The following is a 13,469-nucleotide window of genomic DNA, read 5'->3' as shown; positions in this document are numbered from 1 at the left end:
GATGACGTTTCTACGCCTTTATGTTTAACGGTGGACAATTGATAGCTGCCACTTCACCGTCACTAATTTCGAGCAGAGCTGGGACTATTCGAATAATTTAATATTCGAATATTTTACAAGTATTCGAATGCTACGAATAAAATTAGAATATTTGAGTATTCGAATGCTACGAATAAACTTCGAATGTTATTATTCGAATATTTAAGTATTCCAATACTATTCGAATATTTCAGTATTTGAATATTTCAGTATTCGAATATTTCAGTATTTAAATATTTCAGTATTCGAATATTTCAGTATTTGAATATTTCAGTATTCGAATATTTCAGTATTTGAATATTTCAGTATTCGAATATTTCAGTATTTGAATATTTCAGTATTCGAATATTTCAGTATTTAAATATTTCAGTATTCGAATAGTTCAGTATTCGAATATTTCAGTATTCGAATAATTCAGTATTTGAATATTTCAGTATTCGAATATTTCAGTATTTGAATATTTCAGTATTCGAATAGTTCAGTATTCGAATACTATTCGAATAATTCAGTATTCGAATACTATGATGTGAATTATAAATCAAGTCCTTTAGGTTCATTTTTTTACAAGCTTTTATTTAGTTTCACTTGTGAGTTCGTTAGTTTGTCAGGGTGAAATCTTGTAAGCTAATTTTGACCCACTTCAACATATCCGATCGGCTTGAAACTTTGCACACATATATAGTTCCGATGACAATACAATATTTTCCCACGTTTATTTTTAGTCATATAAGGGAATTCTTCTTAGACAGTCATCTGGTCCGATATCAAAATTACTGGTTCCTTGTAGTACATTTTAATAAAAGCTTGTTTTTAAAAAAAAAATACACCATAAAGTAGTTCATGCTATTTAGTGAAAATATTCTATTGTCATCGGAACTATGTATGTGTGCAAAGTTTCAAGTCGATCAGGTATATTGAAATGGGTGAAAATTAACTCACAAGCTTTCACCCTGGCAAACTACCGAACTCACAAGTGAAACTAAATAAAAGCTTGTAAAAAAATGAACCCAAAGAACTTAATACACCATTATATTCGAATAGTATTTGGATACTTGGATATTCGAATTATAATCGCCAAATAACTGAGCAACTGAAGTATCCAAACATTCTAACTACCGAAAAATTCGACAAATAGTCCCAGCCCTATTTTCGAGTGGGCGCACAAGTGAAACGAGTATCGTACTGGTCAGACCAGTCGGTCCGGTCAGATAGAGAAGACGGTGATCATGGTGAAATACATAAGTACATACATAAAGGGCATCGGGCTATCCAGTGATCTGGCCCGCTGCGTGAAACCTGTGCACTGCGCAGCAGGCCGAGTGCTACCTTACCCTACACAGGGTAGCACCTAATGTAATCACGATAATGGCCTTGCCGGGTCAACCGAGAGCCCTACGCCATCGCTCTCGGCATCCCAGACATTCCTGTATCATCGCGTGATCTGGAGTCTGGACATGAAAGCGGAAGAGGAATGGGAATGAAGTCCCGGCGCGGCGCGGCGCGGCGCGGCGCAGCGGGAAGAAGGGGCGGGCAAGCATCAGCAGGAGGACGATTACGTGAACGGGGACGGGTTCGAAGGGGGGTGAACGTTACGAAAGGGAGGGAAACAGCACTCCCGCGGAATCCCGATTACCGTCCGTTAACGGGCTTCCGAACAATCGTGGCGTCGCGTCGCGTCGCCCGTTGGCGCATCTTCGCCCATCGGCGGAATTGAAGCTCGATCAGACTTTCGATCGATCTGCCGACAAATGTATACGTAATCCGTGCGCCGTTCGCTCGAGACGCGTGGTACGCACCGTTCACCCGCATATAAATCTCCCCCGTTGGAACTTTGACCTCGCGACGATAAAACAGCCAATGGAATTAGCCTCGATCGTTTTGCATCGAGACACGGGGCGATGCTTTTTACTGCCGCTCCTTTTACGATGGCCAACGTACGTATGCAGGCAGGCAGGTACAACGTACCGCCGAATAAAAAGCCTCCCAGTACCGAGAGTCACTGAAGCATCGTTGAAATTTTACAGCAACCAGCACGATCGCGCACTGGTCCGTTCCCGTGCTGACGGAACAACGGGGCAGACCCTCCCCGAACGGATATGCCCACCCTATCCGGTAAGCACGAGGACCAACTGCGCAACGAGGCCAACTAGATCAAGGGCAAGCGGTGTTTCAGAAGGAAAAACAGGAGGCGAGTAACGATCCCGTTAAGCCAATTAACGTGCACCACTATCACACGCCAACAACTTCTGTCCGACTGCGGCCAGTTGCCACCCAGGGTACACGAGCCATTTGTCCTGCCGACCAAAACTTTCCCCCTTCACCTCGCGATTTACCGTCTCCCTTCTCATTTACTTTGAGAAACTCGTCGCGCACATTTCAGCCAGCATTCCTTCGCTCCTCCCTTGCTTCGGTCCACGGAGCGTGCAGGCGTCTGCGGCATTTTATTCGGGACATCGTGAAAGCGAGTATGGAGAGCATACCTAGAGCATACCTAGAGCATACTGCGCCCCCGACGAGGCGAAGCCGAAATGGAAAGAGACTTGTCCGCTAGCCAAGAGTCGTGCGATGCGCCGCGACTACTTAGGAAAGACGATTTTGTTTTTAGCAAGTGGAAAATCGAGAGGCACACGGGCACCGTATATAAATCGGTATATATGCATATTTCTCCTTTGATCGTTAGGTTCATTTGCATACTCGCGAAACTATCGGCCCCCCCCCCCCCCCACGAAATTGATATATTCCAGCGCGTCCGACACAGGAAAATAACGCAGCCGCACGGCCGGGGCCGCGGCTCTTCAACAGAAACAGCCGGTCGGAGCCACTGGTTGCAGTGCGGGGTATGTACAGCACCGGTTACACGTTACGCGACGAGAATCGCTCGCTATGCATGTATCTACATATTACGTATGCCCCGCCAAAAGATCATCGGTTGCTGTTCCGCGGCCTTAATTGCGAACTGCGTCAGCGGATAATTGATGAAGTAACGCGATTACAGCCGTACGCTCGGATAATTCTGTGGATTGTCAGGAAACCGGCCATCGTCGAGCCTTGATAAATCCATCGGAACTACACGCGTACACAGGTACGGCTCGGTTTGCCCTATCGCCAACAAATTCTAACAACCTCCCAATCCCCAAATCGCGGCGCGTCGTTATACGCGCCTGATACTTTTCAACTTGGCTGGCACGAGCGCGCGAATTAAAATCATTTTCCACACGGAGAGAGAGAGTGCTGCCTACAAGTACATGTATAAAAAGCACGCATCTGTAGGTGAATAAAAATTTAATTTTCAACAAAACTTTCGCCAAATTTCTTACAGAGGCAAAAGAAGAATTAATGCCCCATAGAGAAGTGTGTATGTGAATACATATACACATTAGCAAACAGAACTCTAAAAGCTCCTTAATTATTCATACTAGACAGTCCAGAAGCTGTAGAAAACCTGGAGTTTGCACCAGAGTTGATTGTTAATAACTACATAATTGTAAAGAAAATAATGACAGAGCTGATGTAGGAAGTTAGCATGCATATTATCTAGTATATTATCAGATGCAGTCTTAAGAGTCTATAAACGAAGTTGTTATTTCATTCCTTAATCACAGTCTGACGTGCCACGTGTCCTGTTCAAATACTGTGAGGCTTTATGCAACACTTTACAATAATAAAAACTTTCCAATGTTTTTATTTATCACTCGAAAGAGCGTATTAACAATGAAAACTTTGTTCGGTTGGTCAGTTAGATGCTAGCACTTTGATGATTCAATGTGGGATGTTTTCAAAAGAAAAGCGTAGCAACTCTTAGAATATTTAGGGTAGTAAATATTTAAATACCAGCTGACCCGTTACCCGGTTTCACCAGGGAATTATTTATGATGTTTCTAAAATAAAAAAATAGCCTATAATCTAATCTAGGGCGTATGTAATCTATATTCCAAATTAAGATCAGATAAGGCTGCAGTTTTTTATACGCGGCTTATGGGCAGTGTTATCTGATCCACGTCGGATCCGGTCCGCGCCGCGAATATTAGCGTTGGTGTGTGGGAGCCCTTAAGTGAAATCCGTTCAGCCGTTTAGGCGTGAAAGAGGGACAAACAAACAGACAACGTTTCACTTTTATACATTAGTTGGGATAATGCAGAATTCCCACTCTACGGAAACTTGATACAGCGCCATCTATCAGAAAGTGAGCCAAAGTGACCCCCCCCCCTTTTGTAAAACGTCCTACTGACAATAAGGCCATGTCATATAAAACGAAATATCCCGCAAAGTATTGACTTTTCAAGCATCTTACCTTATACCGTCTATGGGTACGCAGATTCACTTGCAACAGAGCTCTGCAGCCTGGCAATGTTGATTAGTTGACAAAATCATAGACCAGGTACAGGATAGACTTATCATCCAATGTAATTTTGTGTCACACCATCGACGAAGTATGGCAGGATAGACCTACCACCTTATGGGACTTCGCGTCACCGCCCAAACTGCGTTACCGACCCATAACTCGAAGACTGAAACATGGAAATAAAATGAATCATGAAAACCCATCGTAGAGATAGATGAAAGAGAACGCGGAATGGAAACACATGAGATACATGACAGGGAAGAAGTAGAAATACCTACCTGAAGGAGAATAAAATTCTGATTAGCTGCCGAGACCGAACCAAGCTCACTGAATGTAAGTTTGCCTCGATCTGGGCCCTTAACCTAGATCGTAGGCTCCAGCATGGTATCGTTTTGCAAGTCGCAGTGCTTGGGAAACGTTACCAAATATCCGAGCGCACCAAACATGGAGGTACCTACGAAAGTGATCCCATTTCTACTAAATATTTGTAGTCGGGTGTACGAGCAATGCTTTGAGCATTTTGAAAAATTTGCAAAAAGTCTTACAACTAAAGCAATTCTTATATCTTATTAGAATATTTGACAATCGCAGCTATCGGCTCGGTTCCCACCGAGGAGGTTGCTGCGTTTTGAGACCCGTAGAGAGATAGATGAAATTAAAGTTCCATCGACATGGACATGAAGCCTACTAAACCAAAGAGATGGATGGAAACAAAATTCCATCGATCTCTTCGGTTTAGATGTAGAATCTAGGGAACTGCCAAGCAATCACTGGATTAAAAGAAATTCAGGAAAGAAGGAAAGACGAAGGGTAAGCATGAGTCGAAAAGGAAAAGCGCTCGGCGCATACACCTTCCAGCATTTCAACACATTTCAGAGTAGTTCCTAAGTTGGACGCTGTCGGTAACACAGTTTGGGTGGCGACACGAACATCCATAAGGTGATAGGTCTATCCTATACCTCGTCTGTGGCTGAAGGGTGTTGCGTGCGTTATTTTCGATTTCTGAATTTTCTTCGCGGCACCCCCCAGAATAATTAAAAATAATAAAAGATTCCTGTTTCAGCCTGCCCAGCCCTCCGCTTAAAAATCACAGAATAAAGTCAAAAATCGCTGATTTCGGGAATTTCACGATTTTCGACCTTATCCTGCGATCTTTAAGCGTTTACAGCTCAGAGCAACGTTAATTTTGATGGATTTTTAGGCACATCTACAACTCACTTAAATCTACAAAAGCCATTTTTTAAATTTTCATTACAAGCACAGACAAAAAAGTTGAAAAACACGACACTTACTATTTTTTTTCGCTATTCCGACCAATTGCAATTTTTTTCAAAACGATGAATCGCGTTACTTAGCAAAGTAGTGTAGAAATATTGAGGAAAGGGCGACACTACTTACTCTACACGCCATGAAATAATTCATTCCTATAAAGACAACAAATATTCCGATCTCGATCGGTACTCGGTCCTAATGTTTCCGAATACACACCCTGCGCCGAGTTTCGTTGACCGTTGGATTCGTTTGGATTCTAACCGCGAACCTTGAATCGTTACTCGGTGACCTGTAACGTGACGACCTTCCACAAGGCTTCACAACAACCCATACGAACCACGATCCTTGAAACAGTAACGTTCAAATTCTCGAACCGTTCGAGTCCGCATCGCAACTGTTGCGTCGCTGAAGCCCAATTAGAATTCCGGTTCTCTTTCCTCGTTCAGATGAGTCGCAAAGCGTTTCCGGGAAGAGCTTCTCTCTCATTCGCGACAACCGATGGCATTCTCGACATCGATCAAATTTTGAGCACGACTCCATGGAATCAGATCGACGATTACGTGCAACGTAATTTCATGCAGGAGGTTTTGAACGACTTTAACGAACAAATGGCGCTCGACCCGAAACGTGTCCCAACAGGTTCGTAAACACTTAAGCAGGAATTAAATTTAAGTACTTAAGTATATATATAATTTCCATCTGAACGAAACCTTTGACAACGCGAACCTTACCAGATGCCACGACTGAAGGGACGCACCAGGAAAAGTCACCGCGGTGTAATACTGATAAAAATCGAAACACCGTGGAAATGGGAAGCAACGATCCATCGTCGGATTCGCCGGTCGGCGATGGAAACGGAAATATTACGAGCGCCAAGGAGACCACCGCCTCGATAAGCGAAACAACGCCGAGAGATGAGGGACGAGGCAGCGCCAGCGACGCGAAGGAAAGAGCTAATCGTGCAGCAAAGGGCGAGAAAGGGAAAAATGCCAAGTTGCTGGAGAAACGGGGAAAAGAAAAGAAAACTGTCGCTAATGGTCCGCGGGCACGGACGAGAAGCAAAAGGACAATGGCGGATCTTGTTGATAATGAGACAGAGGCGGTGATGCACGGAACCGAGTCAGCGATAGAAGAACCAACTACGCCAGGACACACCAACGCCGTCTCGCCGTTTAAAACAAGTACGCCTAACCGTGAGCATGTGCAATCATCGATTAGCAATTCTACTGGAAAAGGGGAAACGATCGAGTGCGAAAGAAAAAATATGAGTACGAGATGCCAAGGGAACAACACGTCTGAACCTGTCGCGACGGCGGATCGCGCAATAAACAATCGTACCGGATTTCGGCGAAAAGGGCACGGGAAGTACGAGACGCCGTTGCGGGAGAAGCGGCCGAAAAAACCTATTCCCCATGTAGTGGAAAGAAAGCATCCTGAAAGGTGCCAGAAATCTGTAAAGAAAGAGAAAAAGTCTGATCCCAATAAAAAAGGTACGTATGTAACTGCGTTCCCTCGTAATTCCTTCTAATTACAGTATTTGTCGTCTATTCATTTTATACCTACCTATATATACCTATTCTGCAGCTAAGAAAACGGCTGGAAAGCTTCCGAAAAGCCTACGCGAAGGAGAGAGGAAGCGACGGGATTGGAAAATCCAACAACGCGAAAGAAAAGCTGAACGTGCTTTTAAAAAACTCGGGCTCCAAGTCAACAGTATAGTGAAAAGAATGGGTTATTTGCCGGGTACATATTTGATTGAGAATCGTTCTTACTGTAGGCTGATCGTGAGTTCTACGTAAATAGATATTCGCCGTTTGTGTTTCCAGTGAAAGGAGGTTATAGTTCCAACCGCCACAGGCACGACAGCAGCACCGCTTCCGATACTTCCACTGAATCCTCTAACCTGTCATACTCCTCCTGTTCTACTTCTTCTTCTTCCTGTTCCTGTTCCTGCTCCTGTTCTTCTGCTTCTTCTACATGTTCCTGTTTCTATTCCTGTTCCTGTTCAAGTTCACGCAGCTCCGACGACTCGTACAGTTCCGAACAATACACGGAATACACGTTGCGATCGTCTTCGGAATGCAGTTGCAAACGCGAGCGCGGGCGCATGCGCGATCACTCGTCCTCCAGTGACAGCAGCAGCATGGAGTGATCCACCGTTCGATGGCGAGAAGCAACGGAAATACTTATTGCATGATATAGTTTTATAAATTAACGATAAATATAAAGATTTACGCACTTATTGTATAATATGTATAAATTAAAGTGAATTCGAAATAAAGGAATTATAGATAATCCCATTCGATCGAACTATTACGATTTTGGAAAGGACTTGGGTGTAATCGATCGCGATCGCGAGACGTGTGGAGACATGTTGAATTCATGGCCTATCGATAGACACGATACGACCGCGACGATGGGACTCCGCCAGTGAATCGATTGCAGCATCCTACTTCTTAGTATTTCTCTCTCTTTTCTTCGATATTCCCACCGTTGCACTAGCATGCTCGATCTATACTCTATAGATAAAAATACTTCCTGCTATAAGTGTGATTCCAGCACGCGGTGAAAATGCCCGTTACCATTTATTTGGCGATCGAGCAGCCTTCCTCCTAGGGAACGATATCACCGCAGTGATTTATTCGCAAATACGGCGAGATAATTGGATTGAACTCGGTAGGTACGTCAATCTAAATCTAACTGATTGTCTGGCGTGGACGAATGGAAAAAGCGAGAATAATTCCCCTATGCTCGTCGGGGATACAAAATTTAACGCCGCGAGAAATAATTTTCTTGGCATCGTTCCAGGGAACTACTCGGTAGCAAAGCAAACTTAACGGCAGCTAGTGCCCAAACATTTATAGGATTTACCTACGAGGCTTTCCTTGATCTTACCTACGGAAGGCGAGTTTGCGCCCGCCTCGACCGCGCACCGGACACGGATACGGAAACGTACCTACGCGTGTGACGGGTCCTGTCACTCGCTATTCGATGATTCAACAGAGGAAACGATAACTTAGCGAGACGCAAGGAATTGTTGATGCAGCCGAAGAAAGGATAGTGAATTACGCGACCCGGCTGTTTGATCCTCGTCCTGATATTCCGCACCCTTTTTCGATCTACGTCTGCGCGTCTCGGCCGGGTCTATAAAAGCGACGCAGGGCGTCGCGACCACTCCAATCGCGACACACGCGCACTGCTCACCATCTGACGCATCCGACAGAACGAAGCAGTCTCGCCTGACTTTTGCTTATCAGTGTTGCTCGAGGGTTCTCTCGGTTTTTTTAAAAACGGAACGTAGAACGAGCCAGAAGCTACCCGATAGTTCTCACCCATCTATTTACGAGTACCGACAAGGACATAATTATAACCTGGAATTTGCTGCTGTGCACGTCGCGCGTGATTTCTCTCGCGGTGCGGTGCGGTGCGGTGCAGTGTCCGGCCACAGTGAAAATGTAACTGAAAAAGCTGCCTCAGAACTTGCGCTCGTTCGAATTCTGCGAATCTTACGACGACCCATGCGTTAGTTGATCGTCCCAAAGCGACGTTACCTTTCTCGCCTTAACCAAAGGATTTAATAATCGTGGTAAGTCCCAAACCTTTCGCCCCTAACGATTCAGTCGCTTATCAACGGGAACGTAGGCGTGACGTAGCTACCAATAAGAAAACATGATAATTTCAGCTGAATACAGAACCTTTCTCGCTCCGTCTCTCCATCTCTCTCGCTGCCGCTCTTTCGGAACATCTAAATGCTAACTGCAAAAACGTACACCGAGATATTACTTCACCAATCCATCGCACGCACGCGTTAAAATAGACGTAAACACAAATGCTAAATATATATCGGCGTCCAAAGCTTTTCCAAGCGAACCGGTAGCAACTGGCAGAGAAATAAGAGAAAAGCACAACTTGTTGGAGGCGAAATATACGAGTCGCGTCAAACTTTCGGTGGATAAAAATATTAGATCCAGGATAAAAGTCGAGGATTTAATCGGTCGGGTTACTTCCGACGGATCAACAAGTTATTTAAGCGTGGCATTTCCAACGAGACAACCTTTTGCGCGTGAAATATGGTAACGAAATTATGTTCCCGTGCCTAACACAAGTTGGTTTTTTCGCTTTCCGCTTAAGTTAACATTAATTTGCAATCGTGGCAGAGGGAACGGTAAGAAAGCGGGCTTCCACACACGCGTTGCCGCAGCGAAATCCTTGCTATTGATCTAGGCAGCTCCAAAGGTCCTGGGTTCACCCGGCCAACCTCCGGCGTTCTCCTCTCGCCTCCGCGTCCTTGCGAGCGGACTCCCGTCTCTTCGCTGCAAACCATCGCCCATGTCGCGCTTCAGCCCTGTTCTACGTATTTCCCAGCAATTTCCCACGGAAACGCCACTTTACATTATCTTCTACCCAGTTGACAAACACGCCTAGAAGGAAATAATACTCAAGTGAAAATAACGCATGTATCCGCGAAGGTAATTAGGTAACTCGTCTTTCGTATCGTATCCTGCTAAGTCTCCACCCTCCGCTGCCTTCCAGTGGATAAGGGCGAGCGTACTAAATAGGTAGACTCTCGAATGAAAAGCCATTGAAACGTGAATCGTTTCGCGCTTCATCGACGGTGCGTACAAGCGACACCCAGTGGGACAGGGGTTGCTTACCGAATAGAACGCAACGATGACGCAAAAGGATGCGTAACGACGCGAACGCGACGGGAATATTGTTACGTGATTAGACGCGACGAAAGGGAAAACAGTGAAAACATGTAGGTGGGAAATTGAGGCGGCTGAGTAGATACAGAGAGAGGGAGAGAGAGAGGGGAATTGGTAGGAAATATAGGGGGAAAGAATGGGTGTACCTAAGTAGATGTACGGAGGAAACGAATTGGATCTGTTTGCAGATGAAACTTCACGAGAAGAAAGAATCCGGTATACACAAAGTGCAGGAGGTAGCACTGGAGGAATTGGACTTGTCCAAGGAGTACGAGGTGGAAAAGACTCTGGGGGAGGGCAGCTTCGCCAAGGTTTTATTGGCGAGCCACCGGGCAACGCGGACCAGGGTGGTTCTGAAAGCCGTTCACCAGGAGCTCACCACGGAAAAGGACTTTTTCCGCGAGTTTCACTACTCGTACCACTTGAGCCCGCACCCGAATATCCTGTGCTCGTACGCGGTGGCGTTCAAGGCCGACAAGTGCTTCGTTTTCGCGCAAGAGTATGCTCCGCACGGGGATCTTGCGGGGAACGTGAGAGCCGGCGGCCTGAGCGAGGAGGCGTGCAAAAGGATCGCCGGCCAGCTCGGCTCCGCTCTCGATTTCATTCACTCGAAGCAGTTGGTGCACCGCGACATCAAGCTCGAGAACGTGCTGGTATTCGCCACGGACATGTCCAAGATGAAGCTGTGCGACTTCGGGTGCACGCGGCGCGAGGGCACTCTCGTGAACAAGATACGGTGCACCTGGCTGCCGTTCCAGCCACCAGAGATCTACGAGATCGTGAAGAACGAGAGGTACGCGTGCAAGAGGAGCGCCGACTGCTGGCAATTCGGCATCGTACTGTTCGTTTGCCTGACGGGAAATCCGCCCTGGCAGACCGCCGATCTGATCCAGGATCCCGAGTACTCAGCGTTCCAACGGTGGCTGAAGAGACGCACCACCAAGATACCGCCAACCTTCAGGCGATTCACGCCGAGGTTACTGCGATACTTTAGACGAGTCTTCGAGCACAAACCCGAGAAAAGGCCGCACGTCACCGAGATCAACAAGTATCTCAAGGACTCGTGGTGCGTCAACAAGATCAGCCACAGCGCCACCTCCACCTCGCTGGACCCTAGCGAGACCATAGCGAGGAGGGGCGACAGTTTGCTCTATCTCGACACCATCATCGACGACCAACGGAACGTCGACGAGAACAAAAACAAGCTGAGAAAGCTCCTCAACAGCTACGGCCTCGAGACCACCATCGACCAGAAGGTCGTCACCAAGAGGATCTGGGAGTGGGTGATGCAGTGCGACTCTAACATCGACGAGCCACGATGCTCGGCTGTGCTCGGCAGCCTCGGGGCCGAGAGCATGTGAGAGATGGTGAAAGCTTCCAGTGAACCGTGCCTCAGAACCGATCGACGTCTACGAAAGTACAGCCTCGGCGGCTTCGACGACGCATCCTCCTCCCTTCTGCAACCCGCGGAACCGTCGTTCGACACCACCGACTCGCGGCAGCCGCAACCACCCTTTCCATAGAACTTCCCTAGAGTCCCGTTGCTTCTCGCCCGCGCCCAACTGCACGCGTCTCGCCTATACCCAGACCTACCTAATTCTAATCTCTCAATCTTCTCTACGAGCGGACCAATTATCGGCCAACGACCAACGTATCGCAGGCATACGCTGTTATGCGCGTACGTCACCTAAATCTCCTTCACCTTCCACCGCCGCGCCTGTACTCTACCTATTTATTCTATACCTAAATGTCGCAAATAAAAGTTGCATTACACAACTTTACACGCGTGGTTTGCGAGTACACTCAAGACCGTCGAGAATTAAGCGTGACTCGGTATGGTGTATAGGATGTGCGATGTACACGCAATTACTTGCTGCGTGCGCACTCGCTGTCTTTCGCGCGCTCTCCGCCAAACTACTTCGGGACAGCAATATTGCTTCTGACCGCGCGAAATACTCGATCGCGAGACACGCATACATCGTAGGAGCAATTCTTCATCCTCGAATGAACACGAAACGAATGTGATAAAATACTCGTTAAGACTGCGGCGTACGCGACCGTGAGTTGCGATCGGTGTTTTCGGTATCAACTAGAAAGACAATAAAGTAAACCGAGAGTTTTCCTACTAATAGGTACATTACGATAATCATTTTTTTTTAGTTTAACAAACGGGAAACGGTGTACCTAACTGTCCGGACTGTCTTGCCAGAGAAACTGGGCAGACTACGCGCGGGGCAGCGAACTTGGGGAACTTGAGAAAGTTATATTACACGATATTTAGGGTTATTATGCGACATGGGATGTACGCATTACGCATAGCGCGCATAATATATTCTTCTAGCAGTTTATTAGTAAAACGAGCAGATAGGTAGTTAGGAAGACCGGTGATGTAATTTCGTACAACTATCTTACCACGAAACCGCACACGGCTGTACATACATACGTAGGTATATACATGCTCGACACGATTCTTCCCGTCTCCGCGTCTTCGCCAAGTTTTACGACACGCTTAAGCGTTCGCAACACGTGCTGTCGGCCACGCGATTTCCAAACGCGTAGGGAGCGCGACAGAGGATAAGGGAAGAACCGTGCGACGAAGGCAACATGTCAGCCCTCCTGCCGTTGACGCGAAGCAATGTTTTTTATGTAAACATTAACGAAATATACGCTACAATTACATATAAGCGCAATATTTTCAATACTTCCATCACCTCTTTCTTGCTTCTGGCTCCTTCCTATATGCACGAGTTTCAGGTAAGCTCAGGGGAAAAATACTTATTTTAATTTGCAAAATACTTGCATATTTTAACTTAGAAATATGAGAGAATATGATAAATTGATACCAAAAAAAAATATCGGGAAAGGTCCCTGGTTTATTTTTCAGACCTACGCGCCCCTCAACAAAATCTTGGATTCGCCCCTGTGCCTCCCACCCCCTCCCGAAACTCTAAAATCCGCCCCTGAGTCTGATCGTCTGAAATTTTCCTCCTACCTATCTAAATAAAGTTGTAAGTGCCTACTTTGCCGCTGCGAACAACTCTTCCTTCTCGTGCGCAACCAAATTCAATACTTCCCCACGAAACTAACTTTCGACAAGAAAAAAAGGGTGG

General features: G+C 46.3%; 2 protein-coding genes across 2 annotated transcripts; both read left to right on the top strand.

Moving 5' to 3' along the window:
- The first annotated feature begins 6,080 nt into the window (after positions 1-6,080).
- On the top strand, positions 6,081-7,953 carry LOC143375249 (uncharacterized). The gene is made up of 3 exons (XM_076824175.1): positions 6,081-6,292; positions 6,388-7,143; positions 7,238-7,953. Exons 1-3 carry the CDS (start codon positions 6,100-6,102, stop codon positions 7,450-7,452), a joined length of 1,164 nt encoding a protein of 387 aa, XP_076680290.1. The 5' UTR covers positions 6,081-6,099; the 3' UTR covers positions 7,453-7,953.
- A 621-nt stretch (positions 7,954-8,574) lies between these two features.
- Meng (serine/threonine-protein kinase meng-po) lies at positions 8,575-13,043 on the top strand. Its single transcript, XM_076824022.1, has 2 exons — positions 8,575-9,239; positions 10,548-13,043. The coding sequence occupies exon 2, from the start codon at positions 10,548-10,550 to the stop codon at positions 11,718-11,720; it is 1,173 nt and encodes a 390-aa protein (XP_076680137.1). The 5' UTR covers positions 8,575-9,239; the 3' UTR covers positions 11,721-13,043.
- The last annotated feature ends 426 nt before the right edge of the window (positions 13,044-13,469 follow it).

Source organism: Andrena cerasifolii, chromosome 12 (genome assembly GCF_050908995.1).
Source record: "Andrena cerasifolii isolate SP2316 chromosome 12, iyAndCera1_principal, whole genome shotgun sequence".
In the NCBI taxonomy this organism is placed as follows: domain Eukaryota; kingdom Metazoa; phylum Arthropoda; class Insecta; order Hymenoptera; family Andrenidae; genus Andrena; species Andrena cerasifolii.
Note: the sequence above shows the minus strand (reverse complement) of the source record. Positions and strands in the feature narration are given on the sequence as shown.

Coding starts and splice junctions, on each gene's coding strand:
- LOC143375249 (XM_076824175.1), top strand. CDS start 6,100: ATGAGTCGCAAAGCGTTTCCGGGAAGAGCTTCTCTCTCATTCGCGACA. Junction 6,293..6,387: donor CCCGAAACGTGTCCCAACAG/GTTCGTAAACAC, acceptor GAACCTTACCAG/ATGCCACGACTGAAGGGACG. Junction 7,144..7,237: donor GTCTGATCCCAATAAAAAAG/GTACGTATGTAA, acceptor CCTATTCTGCAG/CTAAGAAAACGGCTGGAAAG.
- Meng (XM_076824022.1), top strand. CDS start 10,548: ATGAAACTTCACGAGAAGAAAGAATCCGGTATACACAAAGTGCAGGAG.